The sequence below is a fragment of the Palaemon carinicauda genome, chromosome 29 (genome assembly GCF_036898095.1).
Source record: "Palaemon carinicauda isolate YSFRI2023 chromosome 29, ASM3689809v2, whole genome shotgun sequence".
Classification (NCBI taxonomy): Eukaryota; Metazoa; Arthropoda; class Malacostraca; order Decapoda; family Palaemonidae; genus Palaemon; species Palaemon carinicauda.
Window position 1 is genome coordinate 939,490 of NC_090753.1, and position 23,541 is coordinate 963,030.

Below are 23,541 nucleotides of genomic sequence, written 5' to 3' on the forward strand. Positions count from 1 at the left end.
CGACTTGCCTCGCAACTCTTTCATACTGCCTGGGTAGAACTTCAGGGTTCTTACTGGACACAGGACTCTCTCCAACTCCTCGCCAACCATATCCGAAAAATTCGGAAACTCAAAAGCCTTAGGTCAAGGTTGAGAAAGGCGGTCTTTCCTGGCGAGAAAGCCTAACTGCAATGAGCACATAGCTTCGTTATCTCGAAAGCCAACGATTTACTAAACGTATGAATTAACTGATTCTTTTAGATGTCACCAGACTAACTAAAAAAAAAAATAGTTTTCATTGAGAGGTCCTTAAAATGAAGAGGAAAGCAAGTGCTCAAGCTGTCACTCATAAGGAACTTCAGGATTGAGTCCAGGATCCAAGCTGGTGAATCCTGGTTGTTTGATGTTTCAAACAAGTTGATACGTTCCTGTAGGACTTTATTAATCGAAAGGTCCAAGATACTGTGTCTGACAACAGTTGCTAGCACACACCTGTATCCCTTGATGGAAGAGGATGAACAAATGAGCTTCCTTCGAAGGTAAAAACGGGAAGTCAGCAATCTGAGATGCAGAGATACTGGAAGAGAAAAACAGAGTGGATTCTGCACCATTCTCTAATGCTTCCCACTTGGATTGATAAATCCTGATGGTAGAAGTACTTATTGCACTTGTAAAAGACTTAGCTGCCTCTTTCGGAAACGTCTAGATCCTGTGAGGTTTCAAAAGGCTGAAGGTAGCCAGAAGAAAAGCTTGGAGACTAGAAAGGTAACTTTCCAAGAGAGGTTGTTTGAGTAAAACTACTCTTAATAGAAGACTTCTAGGAGAGTCCACCATCCATTCCAGTATCTTTGTGAACCATCCTCTTGAGGGCCAAAAGAAGGCCACTAAAGTCACCTGGTCCCTTCGTGTGACACAAACTTTTGTGTCACCTTGTAAGGAAATAGAACGAGGAAAACGTACACATCCAGATTGGACCAGACTAATAGGAAAGCATCTATGTGGACTGCTTCGAGATCAGGCACTGGAGAGCAGTAAGATTCTAGTCTCTATGTCTGTTAAGTCACGAATAGGACTATACTAGAACTACACCAAAGTCGCCACAGATTCTAGCAGATTTCTCGATGGAGTGTCCATTCTCCAGCTGAGATTGTTCTTCCAGAAGTTCTTCTCATTTTTAAAGAACCTTGTTAGAAGGAATACATTCTTCTCCTTAGCCCAGATGAGAAGACTCCTCTCAGTCCCGAAAAGGAACCTCGAGTGGGTTCCGTCTTACTTGGCAATGAAAGCGAATTCTGTGGTGTGATCGGCATAGACCTGCACCACTTTGTTCCAAACTGACCCTTCAAAGCTTTTTGAGAGCCAAATGGACTGGCAACAGTTCCTTTGGGTGATGAGGAAGCTCTTCTGATCCTCACTCCCGAAGCTTCCAACTGTCTAGTGTTGCTCCCACCACGAAACCGGGGTGAAGAGACACAACACAAGGTCTAAGATCCTCTGTTCAAAAGGGGTGACCTTCCGGAAGTTTGACTGGATCGAACCATCACTGAAGGCAACTTCTTATAGCATCCTAAAAGAGATGCATATTGACTCAAGACCTTCTCCTTGTCCCAAAATGATTAAGGTTGAAATGGAGAGAATAAAGATAACTCGCATAAGGATCATAGCTTCTACCTTCTGACTGGCCGGGAATCGAACCCTGGTCCAGGGAAACTAGGATGAACAGTGACATAACAATGGTCACCAAGAAAGAATCAGTCTTCCCAGGGAAAAAGCCCCCTCCCCAAGAGGAGAGGTTTCCCAACACACTCATCCACTTCCTCGCAGAACACTTCTGTATCTTAGAAAGATTGCAGTTTCAAGAAGGCTTGCTCCGTTCTAAGAGGAGACGTAAAAGCCCGAAAAAACTTGACTCTGAATCACCATCCTTAAATAAAGTATTTTTGTGATGGTGTCAGTAGATCTAACGGAAGTAGTGACGTTGTGTTTATCAGGATACATGTATTTATGGTCCTGACTCCTGGCGTCAAGGAAACCCAGATCACCGCCTATGTCGCCGCGTTGTACTAAGGCTAGACGCTCGATAAAATACTTTCGTGATCAAAGAGATCGGAACTAAGGCGGCCTTGATCTCGACATTCGATTCGACTAGTGTCACCACGATGTCCGAGGTTCTCATGTTGAATGTCATGCCTCCTTCAGGATCTCCAACGTCGAGCGTCCTGAAAGACGGGGCGCCGAGCGTCCTGAAAGACGGGGCGCCGAGCGTCCTGTAAGACGAGGCGCCGAGCGTCCTGAAAGACGTGGTGCCGAGCGTCCTGTAAGATGTAGCGCCGAGCTTCCTCTAAGACATGGCGCTGAGCGTCCTGAAAGACGTGGTGCCGAGCGTCCTGAAAGACAAGGCGCCGAGCGTCCTGTAAGACGTGGCGCCGAGCTTCCTGTAAGACGTGGCACCGAGCTTCCTGTAAGACGTGGCGCCGAGCGTCCTGTAAGACGTGGCGCCGAACGTCCTGGAAGGAGTGGCGCCGAGCGTCCTGGTGACAGAAGAGACTCATCTAGTTGACAGGAATACGCAATTCTTCTGAAAGGTTCAAAGTTATCTGAACATCCTTCATGAAGATCGTAAGAAAGAGCTCAGATAAATCAATCGTCCAGATACAGGGAGGCTCTGATGTCTCTTGAGTGCAGTATTCTGCTACATTTAGCAAAAGTTTAAATGCAAAGCCTGCCTCTTAAACTCTTCTCTAGAACTGTGAGAGAGATCTATTGGAGCTAAAACTAAAGGAGGTTTCCCTATGAAAGGAAATTGTAATCTCCTTCAGAAGATGTACTGACCAAAGGTCTGCTCCTCTCTTCTCCCAAGATTGCCAGAAGTTATGTAGTCTGGCTCTACTGCCTGAAGGCGAAAGCAGTCAGACTCTGCTTCGCCTTGTGACCAGGCTGACATGCGACTTTAAATAGTTCATGATTTTGATATCTCCATGGAGAACTTTGACTTCTGAACGAAGGCATTGAGCGCAGTTACATCCAGGACCGGATAAAAGCCTCCCTCTCCCAAAAGAGAGACATTTGATGTTGCAAAGTCTGTTTTGCAGAGAGTTCTTATCAGAGTAACTAACAAAGGAGGTTTCACTAGGAAAAAGATTTTGCATCCATCCTAAAGGAATAGCACAGACCTCAAAGTTATCCTGCCCCATTGTCTGGATCCCTTAAGAGATTCAGGGATCCACCCAGGGGGCTGTAAAAATCTCTGTGGGGCTGCCACAAGGTCCTCGACCTTAACATGGTTAGACCTCCACCCTTGCTATCCTGGAATACCAGATAAAGAAGCTGTCTTCATAGGTTTATATGTCTCATTTACCTGCATTCCTTGAGAGACTCAGCAATCCACCCAGGGGGCTGTAACAGTCTCTGTGGGGCTGCCACAAGGTCCTCGACCATAACGTGGCTAGACCTCCACCCTATATGACATATCTGTTTTAGACGTTGTTATGATGTTGTTATTGTTTTAAGAATGATTTATTGTTAAATTATTCTCATCATTTATTTATCTCCTTATTTCCTTTCCTCACTGGGCTATTTTTCCCCTATTGGAGCCCTTGGGCTTAAAGCTTCTTACTTTTCCAACTAGGGTTGTAGCTTGAGAGATAATAATAAAAATAATCTTGTACCCCAGATACAAGATCTAGAGGCCAGGTTATTCAGAGGAAAAAAGAAAGCTACCTTTCCTTAGTCCTTCTGAGACTCTAAACAGTCTTCCATCATCCTTAAAGCTTCATTGATGACCACGTGTAAATTCAGAGGGTGGCGAACGTGGAGCAACGGCCATAAAATAATTTGGAAACTAATCATAAAAACTTTCAAGAATTTCTAAATCAACTGAATGACGAAAGGAATAAGGACCTTCTCCTTCTGAGAATCTCAAATTCAACAGGAGAAAAGTGATCACCAATGTCTTCTACTGACAAAGATCTTGTAAGACGTGGCGCCGAGCGTCCTGAAATACGAGGCGCCGATCGTCCTGAAAGACGTGGCGCCGAGCGTCCTGAAAGACGTGGCGCCGAGCGTTCTGAAAGACGAGGCGCCGATCGTCCTGAAAGACGTGGCGCCAATCGTCCTGAAAGACGTGGCGCCGAGCGTCCTAAAAGACGTGGCGCCGAGCGTCCTGAAAGACTTAGCACCGAGTGTAAAATGATCTTCATTACGTCACTGGGCGCGTTCAGTTCATCAGAGGGTTCTCATGGCCGACTGGCGCTCTGAAACAAAAACAGTGTCTATGTTGGTTCGTAAGCATTATAGTATTGCTATTATTAGCATATGTGATGCAATGCAAGACTCTAACAGCAATGTTAGTAGCTTAACGTCCAACGCTCTTTGCTTTCCCATGGCAAGGGCGAGCATTCTTGGGAACGTCAACAGGAACGCTCGAGAGGACGTCTGCTCGTGAGCTAACGCCTCTCGTTTCCTTTGGCCGATCTACATTCCTTCTCCCAGAGGTTGGGGAGCTTGGAAGAGGTCTAAGGCTAGGAAAAAACGTCCACTGTGCTGAATAAATTCACTGCACTAATTTAGCACTGAAACTTGCACTTTTAACTCTTACACAAAAGACTATAATTAGTCCTGCCCGTTGTGATAGATCTTTTTCTACTGCCAAGGGCTTGAATGAGAATGCAAAATCATTTCTAGATGTTGCTATATAAAAATATAACGAAATATTTTTTTTTAAATATTACCCTGATATTTTCATTGTAAATAAATGTTTGAACACACCCGGTAGTTACATATAACTACCGGTAAAGATAAATTTATACATACTCACCTGGTAGTTATATATAACTACCGGGAAAGTTACATGTTATATGATTCAAATGAACAGATATAGGAATAACATATATAAATGTAAACAACCCTTAATTCTTAAAGGTTCCCAAAAATAGTGATTTGTTATTATTAAAATTAACAGATATCGCAATAACGTATATATATGTGTAAAGAACCCTTAAATCTTAAGGCTTTCCAAAAATAGTGGATTGCTACACTTTACAATCGGAACATACGTGAATATACAAATAATACTAGAATCCCAACATCGAAAGAAAATAAACGATATCAAGAATTGTTGGGACTGCATCGTATTTTCATGAGAACTACACAGCGAAAATTAACAATACGCTAGTTCTATTTAATCTTTGAAAATAGTATCAATGATTTAAAGAATGAATACTAAAAACACAAAAATTTCTTAAAAATGAATATAATCTTTTTATATTAAAAGTTAAAAACTTATAAGTTAGATTTCTTTTTCATTCTTTACAAGAAAAAGCAAAGAAAAGAATTATGCAACATATTACGTAGTATTACGTTGCTTACGTCACACGATTGTGACGTCATAGAGATGGTGAAACGACCATCATGTTAAAGAGTAGGTTCGTAAGCTTCACAGTAGGGGGAAAAACTCTCATTCCTACCTCTGTTAAGATACAAACGTAGTTAAAGCACTCAGTAAAAATAAAATCCAACCAGCAAAGGCTAAAAATAAATTGTACATCACCAAGATAACTGTAATATACTGTACAGGTTATAGCGAGTGAAAAATCCAACATCTTGCCGCTAGCGCGGCAGGGAATATATGAGGGTTCCTGGAATGGTTCCTAGGTACCTCGCTAGGGTGCAGGTGTGGTACACCTGGCTATCCAATCGGCGATTGGCGCGAGATTCGAATTTTCTGCCGTGACGACAGGGACGTAAGCTATATATATAACTACCGGGTAAGTCTTATTTTTTAAATAACAAAATTCAATAGAGGTTCAAGAAAATCCAAAAGCAAATCCAAATGAGCGAAAGCCAAAACCAAATTGTACATCACCAAGATAACTAAAATAATTCAGGATAACGAGGAGTTAAATATCCAACGATGTCGCCGGTGCGGCAGCAGGGAAGATCTGAGGAATCACTGGAATGGTTCCAGGTACCTGGCTAGAGGGCGCACTGGTGGTACACCTGGCTACTCAATCGGCGATTGCTGCGAGTTTTGAAATTTCTGCCGTGACGTCAGGGACGTAAGCTATATATATAACTACTGGGTAAGTCAAGATGTTTAAAATACTTCCTATTAGTGTACTATTTCAGACATACTTATGACGTCATCACATTGAAAAAAGCCGTCGTAAAGTCGAACTTTCTTAAGTCGCACATGTCGTAAATCGGCGACTATCTGCTTGTAAATTACACATATTTTTAAATATATACTGTATAAAAAACATAAGTGTATAAAATATATATACAAGAACACACGAAAATTAATCAAAGGCCAGTTGAGCGGAGAGAGAGACGAACGTCTACTCTCTTTGGGCCAAAGTAAAAAAGTGATGAGACAAAACAGGTATGTGTGAGTGGGGTAGCCGTACCACCAATCCCCCTAACTAGCAGTCTAGCAGTGGGATAGTTATAACCTGCTAGAAGTCTTATGGCTAGTCTTTCAGCTTCACCAAAAGTATTATTCCACTTAAATGGCAAAAGGGTTTGTAGTTAGTGTTGGAACAATTGTATTTTTCCTAGATCTACAAATGTGAGCCATTTATAATAGAGAATGTCTTCAGCAAAGCTTGAATGGTCATTGGAACATCTTCAGCAAAGCTCAAATGGGTGTTAAAATCATTACCAAAATTTAGCGAGTATGGGTGAGTAGCCCAATCTACTTTCCTGTTTAAGACACTTAATTTCTTACCTTTAGCTCAGAACATAGAGGGATGGTTGAGATGGGAAGTTTAACCTTAAAGGCCTACCATTTGTATTCAAAGGAAAAATTCAAATTACTTTTAAAAATCATTACTTGTTCCTAGGAGTATACAGTACAGGCCTTTTGTCCTTTGAAATAAGGAAACTTGTTTATTGATATGTAGGATGTCACCAAGAAATCAAACATATTTTTCTTCCCTGGTACATGCCAGTGTCCCTTTTCCTCTATGGGAGCAAGAGAGATGACTCTAGCAATCTCCTATCAGCCCATCATTAGGATGAATAGGCTGATATAGGGCCTGGGTAGTATTTAGTTATGTAATGGATACTTGATGGAATTTTTCTCTCTCAAAAGGGAGGGAGCATTCTGGAACTAAATACGTGCCACAATATGGTCAATGGAAAGGTTTTCATCACATCATTTTCCCCTTATAAAGGAGGGATGGGGAGAATTACTACTTACAGATCGAGTCTCATAAGAATGGAGAGCAGATATTTAGCTCACCAGCATCGATGTCAGATCAAGCAAGTAACAGTACAAATGCTTCATCCCCCAAGGGGAAGTTAAGAAGCATAAGAGCTAGTCAATAACAGGCCCGTGGCTGTCAGCTGCAATGATGACCTCGAAAGGTGCCATCTTTTCAACATGGGATACAATAATACCAAGTTCAGAGAAGCGAGCAGAAGTCCATCATCCTGGTAGGAAAGGTGAAAAAGGACACCAAAATTCTTCCAACAAAATACCAAAAAGTGCATGAGGACCGGCATGGGGCCATGCACTTCTGTCTCCTCCCCCTGGCTACCAAGAGCCAGTGGCACAGGGGGTAGTCAATAGTGATATTTTTTATTTTTATGACAACCAACCAACCTTTCTGGACCTCTTAGACTTTGCTTTCTACTTATTAAAAGAAAAACTTGTTTCTTCTCTTACCTTCACCTAAGGTTCTACAAACAGAGAAGTCTCTACCAAGGGGAGAAACCCCACTGGTTATTCAGAGGAACCATAACACTGCGGAACACTGACACAAGGGAAGCAGCAGGCGCAATCACCGAGACTTGTGATACAGACACAGGGGGTGGGGGAGTCACTCAGAAGGAGGGAGCCACGTGTACCAGCATCAAAGGCACCGGGTTGAGTGGCACTGAAGCAATCTGCACAAGGCTGACGGGTACCGAGGCTAAAGGCAAAGGTTTACCGGCCCCCACAGTTTCTTATGGCCAACTTTAGGTTTTAGTAATACTGTACAACCACCAAGAAAAGTCATCTTACCTTCTTGTCAAGGGCACAACCATACCCACAGGACCAAAGCCTTCGCTTGGACTTCAGGTACACTGTGGGATTCACCACTGGGGTTATTAATACCAGGGTGACTGGCACCACACCTGCAATCATTGGGTTCAATGTCACTGAGCACAGTGGGGGGGAGGTAGCCTTAGCTACCAGCTCCCTCTAAAGACATCGAGCACACACCTGCAATAAGTAAGTTAGGCCAAGTCTTTGTTGTATCTCTTGTCACCAGCAGTCTGCAAAAACTTCCCTGATGGAGGTCAGTGGTCTTCTTGCTCTGATCCATAGTCCTTGGGACCAAACCAGGGGAGTATAGCTTCAGCAAATTGAAAACTCAACAAGGAGTGGAAAGTGCTATAAAGCCCCTCTGGCATTGACATGGGTGTTGCAAAGAATGAAGCCGAGAAAGCTTAGCCTTTATACTTCTCAAAGAATGTGTACCTTAAAGAGGTGTTAGGATCTATACTTTAATTAATAAATGGGAATAATTGCTATCAATCATGTCCCTAAGATGCAGAGTGAGTACATCTATTGCCAGTTTAACAATAAACATATGCATTGTCCAAACTACCATAGCATTCCTGCTTCATTTCAATATTAGCAAAAGCAAATACAGTATCAATAATTCAAAATTAAAAATGTTATTTTCATTAGTAAAATAAATTTTTGAATATACTTACCCGATGATCATGTAGCTGTCAACTCTGTTGCCCGACAGAAATCTACGGTCGGGATACGCCAGCGATCGCTATACAGGTGGGGGTGTACACAACAGCGCCATCTGTGAGCAGGTACTCAAGTACTTTTTGTCAACAAGAACTCAATTTTCTCCTCGGTCCACTGGTTCTCTATGGGGAGGAAGGGCGGGTCCTTAAATTCATGATCATCGGGTAAGTATATTCAAAAATTTATTTTACTAATGAAAATAACATTTTTCAATATTAATCTTACCCGATGATCATGTAGCTGATTCACACCCAGGGTGGTGGGTGGAGACCAGCATACATGTTAACAAAGAAGCTAAGTATCCCGTATCTTATTTTAGCCGTTATTCAAAATAACAAACATAAAATAAATAAGTACCTGGTAAGGAAGTCGACTTGAACCATTACTCTGCCTTTTTAAGTACGTCTTCCTTACTGAGCCTAGCGATCCTCTTAGGATGCTGAGCGACTCCTAGGTGCTGAAGTATTAAGGGCTGCAACCCATACTAAAGGACCTCATCACAACCTCTAATCTAGGCGCTTCTCAAGAAAGAATTTGACCACCCGCCAAATCAACCAGGATGCGGAAGGCTTCTTAGCCTTCCGGACAACCCAGAAATATTTCAAGAGAAAGATTAAAAAGGTTCTGGAATTAGGGAATTGTAGTGGTGGAGCCCCCACCACTACTGCACTCGTTGCTACGAATGGTCCCAGAGTGTAGCAGTTCTCGTAAAGAGACTGGACATTCTTAAGATAAAAGACGCGAACACTGATTAGCTTTTCCAAAAGGTTGCGTCGAAAATATTTCGCAGAGATCTATTTTATTAAAAGGTCACGGAAGTTGTGATAGCTCTAACTTCGTGTGTCCTTACCTTCAGCCAAGCTTGGTCTTCCTCATTCAGAAGGGAATGAGCTTCTCGTATTAACAGTCTGAAAATAATAGGATAAAGAATTCTCTGACATAGGCAAAGATGAATTCTTAACTGAACACCATAAAGCTTCAGACGGGCCTCATAAAGGTTTTAAAAATAGAACTTAAGAGCTCTACAGGACATAATACTCTTTCTAGTTCCTTTCCAACCATATCGATAAGTTTGGAATAACGAACGATATTGGTCAAGGCCGAGAAGGCAGCTCGTGTTTGGCTAGAAAACCAAGATGTAGAACATGTAGCCGTTTCGGATGAAAATCCGATGTTCTTGCTGAAGGCATGAATCTCACTGACTCTTTTACCTGGTAAAGCATATCAGGAAAAGAGTCTTAAAGGTGAGATCTTTCAGGGAGGCTGATTGAAGTGGTTCGAACCTGTCTAACATAAGGAATCTTAGAACCACGTCTAAATTCCAACCAGGTGTAACCAAACGACGCTCCTTCGTGGTCTCAAAAGACTTAAGGAGGTCCTGTAGATCTTTATTGTTAAAAAGATCTAAGCCTCTGTGACGGAAAACTGATGCCAACATGCTTCTGTAACCCTTGAAAGTGGGAGCTGAAAGAGATCGCTCTTTTCTCAGATATAAGAGGAAGTCAGCTATTTGAGTTACAGAGGTACTGGTCGAGGATACGGATACTGACTTGCACCAGTTTAGGAAGATTCCCCACTTCGATTGGTAGACTCTAAGGGTGGATGTTCTCCTTGCTCTAACAATCGCTCTGGTTGCCTCCTTCGAAAAACCTCTAGTTCTCGAGAGTCTTTCGATACTCTGAAGGCAGTGAGACGAAGAGCGTGGAGGCCTTGGAGTACCTTCTTACGCGTGGCAGACGTAGCAGGTCCACCCTTAGGGGAAGAGTTCTGGGAACGTCTACTAGCCATCGAAGTACCTCGGTAAGTTATTCTCTCGCGGGCCAGAGGGAAGCAACTAGTGTCAACTTTGTCCCAACGTGAGAGGCGAACTTCTGCAGTACCTTGTTGACAAACTAGAACGGAGGGAATGCATATAGATCTAGATGAGACTAATCTAGTAGAAAGGCATCTAAAAGAACCACTGCTGGGTCTGTTGAGAGCCTCTTGGACATCGAGGTTGCGAAGAGATCTATGGTTGGATGGCCCCAGGTGACCCAAAGTCTCTTGCATACATCTCTGTGGAGGGTCCAATATGTTGGAATTATTGTCCCTTCCTACTGAGACAAACTGCTAAGACATTCAAGTTGCCTTGGAAGAAATTTGTTACTAGTGAAAAGTCTAGACCTGTTGAACAGGAGAGGAGGTCACTAGCGAACTCGCACCATGTCAGAGAGTAGGTCCCTCCTTGCTAGGAGATGAACATCAAAGCAGGGAGTTGTCCGTGTTGACCTCCATTACTTTGTCTTGAAGGAGAGACCTGAAGCTTTTCCAGGTCAGACTTACTGCCAGAAGCTTCTTGCAGTTAAAATGCATTGTCCTTTGACGCGAGTTCCATAATCCCGAGCATTCCCTACCGCCTAAGGTCGCACCCCAGCCTACGTCCGATGCGTCTGAGAAGAGAACGTGGTTGGGAGTCTGAACAGTCAGGGGAAGACCCTATAAAAGGTTGATAAAGTCCTTTCCTCAGGTTAGACCAGACTTATCTTCCGGAAACCGGGATCGAGACCGCTTCTAGCGTCTTGTCCTTTTCCAGTGAAGAGCTAGATGAAACCGAAGAGGACGGAGGTGTAGTCTTCCAAGTGACACCAAATGCACCACGGATGACAGTGTCCTAACCAGACTCATCCACAGCCCGACAGGGCCGTATTCCTTCTTCAGCATCTTCTGGATGGATAGCAGGGCTGGGGATTGATCTTCTTGTTCAGCCATGTCCTCATCAGAGGGTTCCTCATCCGAAACTGATGAGGAAACGGCAACGGAGTGGGCAACGTCTGACTCGCTGAATCCGGTCGCACTGGTGGATGCGTGACGGAGCCGGACACAAGATCATGGTACTGCTGCACAGTCTGTGAACTGTCAACCATGGGGAAGCGAGGAAGTACAGCGACAACCCGAAACTGTCTAGACTGTCTGGGTAGTACAGACAACCCCTTATCGGGTTGCTGAGGTTGCCGCACTGCGTCACAACAAGTCACCTCTGCTGGTTGTTGAACGTCTTCCCAGTGACACACTGAACGTCCACAACCACCTCCGAGAGAAGCATAACATCAACGTGCGACTGGCAACCCACACTGGGTCGCACCGGTGGAGGAACCATCTCAACTGGCGGACGTGAGTAGGATACCTCAGCGTCAACAGGGCGTACAACCAACCGGTAGGAAGGTCGTTGGCAAGAAGGGTCTTCTCCGTAAAAAATCCTCTATCAAGGACTAAGCTTGGACTGCATGTCTTGCAACAAAGCCCAAGGTCTATGGGAGCAGGTGTGGCAACAGACGGGGTTAGCGACTGAAGCGGAACCATTTACCCTCCCTGGAAGCATGTTATGCTTAAATAAAAGTCCATAGGAGGCTAAGCAGCTTAAGGCTCCTCTCCAAATGACAGAGTCCTCAAGGGAATATCAGAAGGAGGGAGAACAGCACTTTCTCATCTACAGGAACCATATCCGAGAAAAGCTAGGTTCTCTCAGTGAGGGTTTCACTGGTGCAAAAGCAGCAGACCAGAAGGCAACGTTATGAAACTGCTTGACAGTCTGTGAACTGTCAAAAACTGAACTGTCAACCACAACAGGAGCGTGAGGACATACAGCACTGGTGTATAAGTAGCAGACCAGAAGGCAACGTCATGTAACTGTATGACAGTTTGTGAGTTGGCAACAACCAAAGTTGTGTGGGGAAGCCTCAACTCCTGACTGACTAGTTTGCTGCTGGCGAGTGGCGGTAACCACAGTGTGTTGCGGAGGCTGACACACCGTGTCAAAACACGGCAGCTTGTGGTAGCTCACGCACGGCAACGGAGTGCTCTGTGTGTGGGAGTCATCATACATCTGGCAGGGTTGACTGTGCATGGGTGGAGGAGCTCTCACAACAAGAGTGTGAGAGCAGGAAGCCATGCCGGGCGCACAACCGTGGGAGGTGTAGGCCCACGGGTGCATCGTCAACCTTCTCCGCAGTCGGAGTGTGGGAGCTGGCAACAACAAAAGCAGAGTGCTGGTGCGTGGGAGGGGCTGCGGTGGGTTGAGGAGCATGAGGTATGGTATGTGGAGCATGCTGTAAGGTATGCGGCTCATGCTGCATGGTATGCGGAGCATGCTGTAAGGTATGCAGAGCATGCTGCATGGGCAGCGGAGAATGCCGCATAGTGCTGGAACCCGGCAGCTCTACAGAACCTTCCCACTGCTGATGCGGTAGCTCACGCATGTTAGCAGATGGTGCAGCAAGAACATGCGTCTGGCAGGGTGGACTGCGCATCGGTGGTGGAGCTCTCACAGGTGGAGGGTGGGAGCAGGCAGCCGCAGTATCTGCTGAGCGCACAACCTCGGCGGGTTGTAGGTTAACAGGTGCATTGTCAACCTTCCAGCATGATACTCCTGCATGAAGGAGCAAGCTGAGACTGTATAGTCTGCAGCATGGACCACTAGGGTCTATGAAAGACAACAACAAACGGAGCTACTGTCCGTTGTGACTGAGGGTCTAAAACAGCTGGTGCGGCAACAGACGGAGTTACTGCCTGTTGCGGTACCACCTTGCCTCTCTTGGGAGGTGTGCAGTTGTCGTACTGCAGCGAGTCCAAACTGACCCAGTGGCTACACCTAGGCCGTTGGACTTGCGCGGAAGGGACCGACTTGCACTTAAAAGCTGCATGATTTGGTCCATGGTTTCTGCGAGAAACCTCTTCCGCAGACGAGGAATAAATGGGCTCTCTCGTCTTTGTGTGGGTGGGGTGATCACGTCGGCAACGTGTGTAGATACACCCGAAACCACGGAGGGAAACGTCTGTTCGTCGATCAAGGCCTGTGGAACCCATAAGTCCTTCGACATTACTTCTCCCCTGGGCTTGGGAGCTTGTAAGAGGTATCGGACTAGGTGAACAACTGGCACGAACAGACGAACCCTCGAACGCAACACTGTAACACTTTGCGCATATCACTTTATCACTTTTGATTTTCTGTTTGCACTTATTTCACTGAACTCGAAACTTTAAGTGGTTTGTACCTGAAACACGCAATCCTATCCTTCATTAAAAGGTAGTAATTGCGAAAACAGTATTACAATGTAACAGAAAAACATAATAAAAGATAAAGAATTCAGTGGCTGGAAAAGAGACTAAACACTAGATAAAATAAACTACGTTTAAAATCTCTCACCGCATAAAGCCTGGGAACAAGAATAAAACTCTAGAAACGTTTTACCTTCTTCCCCTATAGCGACTAGGGAGAAGAGCAAAAACGAGAACAACGTTACCCGCTTGAACGAAACGTTTATCCTCCTCTCTCTCCCTCCGTCTCTATCTCTCTCTCTCTCTCTCTCTCTCTCTACTTAGAACCTGAGAGATGAGCCCAATTATATATATCGTTAAAACATATTTGTTAAAGGAAAAAACTGAAAGGTTTCCCAAATAAAAAGTTCCTTTATTAGAATTAAAACCATTTAAGCTAAGAAAGAATGAACGAAACGCTAGAATCGGTTTACTCTTACTGCAACGTGAAACCGTGAAATACTCTCTCTCTATCGTAACGATAGAGCGCAAGTTGAACGTTCTGAACGTCAACAACTGCGGAGACTAAACAAAACGTTAGTTCAACTTTGAAAACAGTACGAGACTATCAAAGAAATTCTTTCAAAAACATTAAAATTAAAATAGCATAAATTCTTAACAGGAAAAACGATATGACGGGCTCAATGTTAATTAACTTCGGTTCCAAGTAAGGACCGCCTACTATTAGGAAAGGTCGCATATAAACAAACATAAAAATTAATTTTTATAAGTTTATAATAAATGGAAAGTTAATCGAAGAGGCCTATAAATGGCGGAGAGATATAAAATAAATCTATAACTTTGTTAAGCAAAATTACCAAAAACCTAAACACACTTCCGTCTAAGGGAAGGGTGGGTCATAAAAAGTGAAAGAGAGTCTATACTCTCTTCGACACCAACACTTCCGTCTAAGGGAAGGGTCGGCCATTTAAAAGTGAAAGAGAGTCCATACTCTCTTCGTCACCATAATTAAATCAAATTAATTCCAAAAGCTTGCTAAGCTAATGATAAAGCTTCCTGAATAGCGAAGGCTAAACTCTAGAGCAAATACATCACCAAATCGTGAACAATAACTCCAGAATCAACAGCGTATCCAAGTAGGTCTAGCCGGTGGCACGACAGAGGAAAAATTGAGTTCTTGTTGACAAGAAGTACTTGAGTACCTGCTCACAGATGGCGCTGTTGTGTACACCCCCACCTGTATAGCGATCGCTGGCGTATCCCGACCGTAGATTTCTGTCGGGCAACAGAGTTGACAGCTACATGATCATCGGGTAAGATTAATATTGAAAAATGTTCAGAAAAAGATTAACAGCTTTGGGTAGGACGCAACAGTAAAACTGCATTCATTAAGGCCAAAAACATAAGTGAAGTGTCTTTGACAGGTAAGTTATGTGCAGCTACTTGCCCAGCCTCACCACCTGTCATTAACTACCTTATTAACAATTTTCAACAGCCGTTACAGCTCCACTGAAGAAATGTCCTATTCTAAAATACGAAAGGTTTGTATATGCACAGGAACAAATCCTGAGCAAAAATCTAACTATAAATATATAGAGAGCACGTATCATATTCAATATGAGTAAATTACAAAATGGATATGATTATAGTTTTTAAAACAGATGTAAAACTTTGTACTCACCAGCAAGCTCTATAAGTTTTTCCGGAATAAAAGTGCCAAATCCTCTAATAGTACCGATATGTATGGATGCAAAACGCACAACCGCCAACAAGATCGGTTCGTTGTATGGTTCAATCTAAAAGGATGGGTATATCAAATTAACACAATTTTAACATATTGTATCTCTTTCTATTTATAATATTTCTAGGTCTAATTTTAGGAAGCAAGGGAAAAATTAAAAAAAAAAAATATATCATTTGAAACAACATCCACTTTCCATACTGTACTGCACACAAAATTTATACTACTGTACACTACTGAATATACAAAATTCATCTCACTGTACTGCATATGTTGGTGTGGTACTGTTATAAACACACATTAGTGTTCTATCTCATGTCTCTTCAATGTGATATAGATTTTTTGGACTTACAGGTTACTTCTTCTGAATAAGTCTAGTTAATTTAATTTTAAAACAGTTTATTAGTAGCGCCATCACAGGAGTATGGATGGTTTGGTCGGATGACCATTCCGTATGACAATTGAAAATAGAACTGACAAAAATATAAGTTTTGGTGATAACGTCGTATGAGTTATCTCAGCATTTATTACAAATATGATTACATGAGATTACTACCGGAAGCCATCTGTTTCCGTGCAGAGACCAAGAGGTCAACTGTTTCTCACGGGATGCTTGTATTGTTGACGTTATATACAAAATGTTACTTATGCACTGATTTGGCTTGGTCTTGACTTTTGCATCCTTGACGTTCACCAGGCGAAGTGGCGAGTTTTCTGTGGTTGGTGTCGTGGAAGGGTTATCTCTCCACTCGATGCCCCTATTCCAACAATAGCGGAGTTCCTCGTGTATTTGCGGGAGGAAATGCGCCTTTCAGTCTCAGCAGTGAAAGGCTATCGCTCAGCCTTAAGTCTTGCCTTAGGCTCAAAGGAGTGGACATTTCTTCCTTGCTGGAACTTTCTCTTCTCATACGAAGCTATGAACTTACCTGCCCTCAGTCGGAAGTGAGACCTTCTCCTTGGAACGTGGTTCGAGTTCTCAGGTCTCTAAAGAGACCTCCCTACGAACCACTACGCCAGGCTTCAGATCGCCACCTTGGAAGACGGTGTTCCTGCTAGCTTTGGCCTCGGCCAAGCGAGTCAGCGAACTACATGGTCTCTCATACGACATCGCCCATTCAAGGGGATGGGGGGAGGTAATAGTCAGGTTTATCCCTGAGTTTGTTTCCAAGACTCAGAATCCGGGAGTGCCGGACCCTCGGTTCGACTCTTTCCAGGTTTCGAGTCTCCGTTCTGTAACAGATGACCCAGACCATCTCCTACCTTGTCCAGTAAGGAGTCTGAGGTTGTATCTTAAAAGAACAGCTGCAGTTCGTCCCCAGGTTCAAGCCCTATTCGTGAGCACTGGGAAAACGAAGAGAAGGGTCACCAGGAATACCATTTCAGCCTTGATTCGCAAGGTGATACACCTAGCCTTGAATCATGACCCTTCTCCGTCACGTCGCCCTAGAGCGATGATGTCAGGGGCATAGCTTCGTCCCTGGCCTTCAAAAAGAATTATTCAGTGACGCAGGTCCTGCAAGCTGGGGTGTGGAAGCGTCAGACCACCTTCACAGCCCACTACCTGCAAGACGTGACCCACAGGAGGCTCGATAAGTTTTCATTCGGCCCTGTGGTGGCTGCACAACAGCTGGTCTAAACCTCAGGCTCCTTAATGAACAAGTAGCAGAAAGTTGAGGGCATTGTTACCAGGTTTTAGTCTGCATGAATGAAAAGGTATGTCTGGCCCTTATTCTTTTCTTCATCCTCTCCTCTCTTGGAGAAAGCAGCATCCTAGGTTCTCTGCACAGCTGACCTCAAACCTCTGCAGGTAAACCATGCTTCCTTGTGTTCCTAGTATTAAGTGTAATACTGTCACGTCCCCATACCCTGACGAGGTGGTATTGGGATTGTCCTAGCCTATATTTCCATCTGAAGAACTCCAGGTCAACTTCCTAGGACGAGTCACTTTTCACCTTCGCACACACCTTACGTAGACCACAGCAGTTTTCACAACTGCTAGCGAGGAGCAGGGACTCCCTATTGACAGAGTACATAAACACTCGAATACGGAGCCCCCGGGCAAGCCAAAGCCAGTATGGCAGGGACTTACCACCCTTCCTAAGGGTTGAGTCACCCTATGTAAATAGCGTGGTTTGTATTTCAGTTACGGAACAAATGACAAATTCGTAGATAATCTGTATTTTTCCTAACTATACAAACCTTAGCTATTTACACATAATTGCCCGACAGCCCTGTCCCCCGGGATAAGTCCTACCTCTAAGCAAAGTGAAGCACTCACTGTGTGTGTGAGGGGGGAGGGGTAGCAAGCTACCCCTCCCTACCCCCTGCTAACTAGCGGTGGGGTAGTAAACCCTCGTTAAAATTCTTATGGCTCGTCATTCAGCTACGCCGAAAGTAATTACCCTATGTAAATAGCTAAGGTTTGTATAGTCAGGAAAAATACAAATTATCTACGAATGTCATATTTCTCACATATCTGCCTAACTGTAAAAATCTGATTTATACAACCCCTACCTCTTCTAAAAACACCCTGTACTTCTAAGATTGCATTCTCTGTTTTATCCTTAATCCTATTAATCAATACTCTACCATACATTTTTCCAACTACACAACAAACTAATACCCCTTGAATTACAACATTCATGCACAGCTCCCTTACCCTTATATAGTGATATAATACACGCACAAACCCAATCTACTGGTACCATTGACAACACAAAATGACAAATTCGTAGGCAATTTGTATTTTTCCTAACTATACAAACCTTAGCTATTTACGTGGGGTAATTACTTCGGCGTAGCTGAACAACGAGCCATAAAAGTTTTAACGAGGGTTTCCTACCCCGCCGCTAGTTAGCGGGGGGTAGGGAGGGGTATCTAGCTACCCCTCCCCCGCACACACACCGGAGAATACTCCACTTTACTTAGAGGTAGGACTTATCTTGGGGGACAGGGCTGGCGGGCACATAACTGTAAATAGCTAAGGTTTGTATAGTTAGGAAAAATACAAATTATCTACGAATTTGTCATTTGTTCCGTAACTGAAATACAAACCACGCTATTTACATGGGGTGACTTAACCCTTAGGAAGGGTGGTAAGTCCCGGCCATACTGGCTTTGGCTTGCCCGTGGATTCCATATTCAAGCGATCAAGTACTCGGACAATAGGGAATCCCTGCTCCTCGCTGGCGGTTGTGAAACTGCCGAGGCCTACGTAAGGTGTGTGCGAATGTGAAAAGTGACTCGTCCCAGGCAGTTGCCCTGGAGTCCCTCAGAAGGAAATCCAGGCTAGGACTCCCAATACCACCTCGTCAGGGTCTGGGGACATGACAGTATTACACCTAATACTAGGAACACAAGGAAGCATGGTCTACCTGCAGTGGTTTGAGGCCAGCTGTGCAGAGAACCCAGGATGCTGCTTTCTCAAAGGGAGGAGAGGATGAAGAAAAGAATAAGGGCCAGACAGATCTTTTCATTCATGCAGACTAACACCAGGTAACAATGCCCTCAACCTTCTGCTACTTGTCCATCAAGGAGCCTGAGGTTTAGACCAGCTGTTGTGAAGCCACCACAGAGCCGATAGAAACGTATCGAGCCTCCTGTGGGTCATGTCTTGCAGGTAAGGTGCTGAGAAGAAGGTCTGATGCTTCAACATCCCCGCTTGAAGGACCTGCGTCACTGAATGATGCTCCATGAAGGGCAGGGACGTATCTAAGCCCCTGACATCATGGGCTCTAGGACGATGCGACGGAGAAGGGTCAGGATCTAAGGCAGGGTGTAGCACCCTAGGAATCCGGGCTGAGATGGTACTCCTGGAGACCCTTCTCATCGTTACCCAGGATCCACGAACGAGACTTGAGCCTGGAGATGAACTGCAGCTGTTCTTTGAAGACGCCAGGTCAGACTCCCTACCGGCAAGGTAGGAGATGGTCTGAGTCATCTGCTACAGGACGGAGACTCGAACCCTGGAAGGTGTCGAACAGCGGGTCCGGCACTCCCGGATTCTGAGTCTCGGCAACAAACCTCAGGGACGAACCTGAATGTTGCCTCCCCCTAACCCCTTGAATGGGCAAAGTCGTAAGAGAGACCATGTGACTCGCTTGGCTGAAGATAGGCTAGCAGGAACACTGTCTACCCAGAAAGGTGGTGATCTGGGGACTTATGTAGTGGTTCGTCAGGGGGTCTCTTTAGAGACTCGAGGACTCGAACCACGTCCCAAGGAGGTGGTCTCACCTTCAACTGAGGGCAGGAGGGGACAAGGCTTCCCATGCGAAGGAAGAGTTCCAGCGGGGGAGAAATGTTTGTCCCTAGAGCCTGGAGGCAAGACTTAAGGCTGAGGGATAGCCTTACACAGCCGAAACTGAAAGGCGCATTTATCCCGCAATGCCACTAGGGGCTCCGCTATCGCTGGAAGCGGCATCGTGTGGGGGGATGCCCTCTCCCCGACACCAGCCACAGAAACTTGCTCTTTCGCCTGGGAGACTACTGCGGAAGACTTGCGCAGGTGTCCAGGCCTCCTTTTTGCCACTTGTGCGAAAATCCCTCTCTTTGAGGAGATGCTGGATAGACTCCCGGCGGGAAGTTGGAGCAAGCTACGGTGGCAACACATCGCTGGTGTCCCACCGTTGCTGGAAGGCCTCCTACCAGAGGGCCTTAGGATCCGTGACCGGGGAGCAGTACAGCGGGAGCTTGCAGCTCAGTGCTGTAGCGAACCAGTCCACAGAGGGAGCCCCACTGAGACAGGACTTGTAGGCTACTTGAGGATCCAAAGACTACTCGGAATGTGGTGTCCGTGACACACTGCTCAGACTGTCGGCGAGCCCATTCCTTTGCCTGGAATCAAGCGAGCTGCTAAGGAGACCGAGGGTGACTCGGACCATCCTGGTATCTCTACCACAGGATGGGATGGTTGTACTGAAACGTACCTCCTTGTCTGGGCCAGAAAACCATCACTGTGGTGTTGTTGATCCTCATAACCACAGAGTAGTCCGCCAGGCTAGGTGGAGCTACTGAAGTGCCAGAAACACGGTTTCCATCTCTAGTAGGTCTAGAGAAGGTTCTTCCTGGTTCTGACCACCGGCCTGAGGACCCGTGGATCAGAACGTGCCCCCCCCCCTCCTTTGACGCGTCCGAAGACAGCATCAAGTTTAGGGGAAAGACGAGAAGGACCACTCCCTATTGTAGGCCCTCGTCTGCTTCCCACGCCTATGGGTCCGCCTGTACCGGTTGTTCCCTAGGGGTCTCAGCGTCTGGGGAGACGTGCCCCCGACTCCCCCGTGCCCTGAGTCGCCACTGGAGAGAACTCATCCTGAGGCGACTGAGGAAACCAGACGGGCCAGGGAGGAGAGACGTAACAACCTTGGGTTGAAGGGTCTTCTCGCGTGAGGAAAGGCCCTGCGACCTTCCTGCCTTGGTACCCTGTTGACTGAAGGGAAGGCTTCGGGAGATAGGAGCCTAAGACCAGGCTCGGTATACCAGACCCTGAGAGGGCTGCGGGGAGGACTCCTCGAGGACCACCATGATCTTTAGAACTTGGTAAAGTCCAAGGAGCTTGTCCCGATGACAAAGAAGGGATGCCTTCGAGTCTGCCAGGATCGGCCAGTCACCCAGGAAACGGAGTGGCCGGATGCCGATCCTGAGAGCCCGTGAAGAGATCCGAGTGGAAGTATCGGAGAACTGTTGAGGTGCTGTGGAGAGGCCGAAGCACAGCCCTTGACCTGGTATATCCGCCTTCCAGGCAAACTCCAATGTACTTCCTTGAAGATGGGAGAACCGGGGCCGGAAGTACGAGTCCTACCGGACCAGTGTACACATGAAGTCTTATGGTCTCACCGCAAAGCTGACCGCGTCTGCTGTCGCTATGCTGAACGGAGACTGTTTGACAATCCTGTACAGAGTCGAGAAGGGAAGGAGAAGATTAAGGAGGCCCCGGAACCCGTTGGCCACCTCTTGGAGGGAGCGTATCTCCGATATGGACTGGACTTCAGCCCGGAGGGCCCGTCCCCTCACCGATCCCTACCCAGGGAGGAGGGAGGGGCTCGATAGCAGCCGGGACTGTTGAAGGAGACAAGCACGGAGAGCTGGCCCTCGGCCTAGTCTCTGGCGCTCTCCATTCCCTGAGACCAGGGCAAGCTGCACTGGCGTAAGGGAGTCCTTGGGTGAGTAGACTCGGTCCAGGACCGTATCCTTCCCTTACCGAAGAGGAATCTCTGGATCTGGGATCCCCTTGAGGTTTCTCCTGAGGGCCAGAACCTGCCAGGACGCAAGTTCCGACCCCTGGAGCTCCTCCTCCTGATGGACTGGCAGCGAGGTCTCCCATCTCAGGAGGCTCTTCCTGGGGAGACTCATAGACATACCCCAAGGGTCCAACTGGATCCTGTCGGATCCTTGCGGAAGACAGGGCCTTAGGATCCCTCCTAGGAGGGAAACAGGACCCCAGAGATGAAGAATGTAAGGCTTCGCCCCCTCCGCACAATAGGACCCTCAGGAAGAGGCGGGGATTCTCCCTATGGAGTGAAGGGGGAGAGGACCGGGTCTTCCGACCCTCCTGGGGATGGGTAATGCTCATCCGCAGAGGAGGGGAGATGAAGTCTGAGGAGGGCTTATCGCCTGCGTAAGGACTCGAGAAGGGACAGGATAGTCCTTGGGGGAGATACCAGGCCAGGGATTCCTCTCACCCCCTTCAAGGGGAGAGGAAGCTGCTACTGATTAGTGACCCCAGTCAGAAGGCACGGGTTCATCGCCTGCTTGAGCGCTGTGAAGACAGCATCCCACCAGGGATGCCGACCAACCCTCGCGCTGACAGGGAGTCCCTCTGAGGGAAGAGGATCGTACGATCCTCTGGGGGAGATGACACATGAGGGTTCGCCCGTAGAGAATCTGCAATGAAGGGAGAAGAGACCTTTGACCTGTTCGGAAACCTCCCCCCCTCCGGAGAGGGCGCTGCTCTGCGCTGCAGGGGAGGGAAACGCGGAGGTGGCCTGACCGCCATAAGCCCTGATGTAAACAGGGCGCGGTCGCGTCGGAGAACGGTGAGCCGATCACGCTGACGATCACCGAAAAGCAAAGATCTGGGTAGCGCGTGAATAAAGCACCCGTAGCAGTATAACCGCGCCCGCATGCCCGCGTACCCGCGTGAGCGTGGCCGTATCGGCGTCCACGTGAACGATCCCCGCGCTTCCGTGTGTATGGAGATCGCTGGCGCTTGCGCGTGAAAGATCGTGGGCGATAACGAGAGAAACAATCCCACGCGCAAACAATCTCGGCGAAAAAAGATCGCCGGTGCTAGCGTCATCGGCGATTGCGTGTGGGAAACCATCCCACGCGCGGAAGATAAACGCTGAACGATTTTCGGCGCTTACGCGAGTACGAGGATCGTCGGCGCTAGCGCGAGAGAAGACCGTAGGAGACAGTGAGCGGGAAACCATAGTGCCCACGTGCGTACGATCTCCAACTATGTAAGACGATCGTCGGCGATTCGCGCGAGCACGGGCGATCTTCGACGCTCACGCGGGAGCGAAGATTGTCGGAGCTCGCGTGCGAGAGAAGATAGTCGGCGATCGTGAGCGGGAAAACCTCGGTGCCCGCGCACGGACGATCTACGACAATCGTGAGCGGGAAACCACGCGCGGACAATCCGTGTGATGATTGCGTGAGCCTCAATGGTCGCGCGCGGGAAACCATCCCGCGAACGGAACGATTTTCGGCGCTTACGTGTACTGTGAAGATCGTCGGCGCTCGCGCGCCTAGCGCCGAATCCGAAGATCGGCGGTTAACGGCCGTCGACGATAGAGTGCGGAGAACCGCGCGTGGATGGCCTCGTTGCCGTACGCGGGATGGTTACCATCGGAGCTTATGCGTACTAAGAAGAATGTCGGCGCTTGCGCGCTTAGCGCCGGATCCGAAGATCGCCGGCTAACAGCCGTCGATGATCGCGTGCGGAGAACCGCGCGCGGACGGCCTCGTTGTCGCGCGCGGAAAACGATCCCGCGCACAGACCGATCCTCAGCGCTTACGCGCACTAAGATCGTCAGCGCTT

At 46.7% G+C, this 23,541-nt stretch overlaps 1 protein-coding gene across 4 annotated transcripts in view; it reads right to left on the reverse strand.

Moving 5' to 3' along the window:
• LOC137622170 (condensin-2 complex subunit G2-like) overlaps positions 1-23,541 on the reverse strand; it is a 413,141-nt gene that overhangs the window by 333,966 nt on the left and 55,634 nt on the right. For all 4 annotated transcript variants that reach the window (XM_068352607.1, XM_068352608.1, XM_068352605.1 and 1 more), the window contains exon 4: positions 15,444-15,558. In XM_068352607.1, coding sequence (XP_068208708.1) covers positions 15,444-15,558 — 115 coding nt within the window. The remainder of the gene's footprint in view (positions 1-15,443; positions 15,559-23,541) is intronic.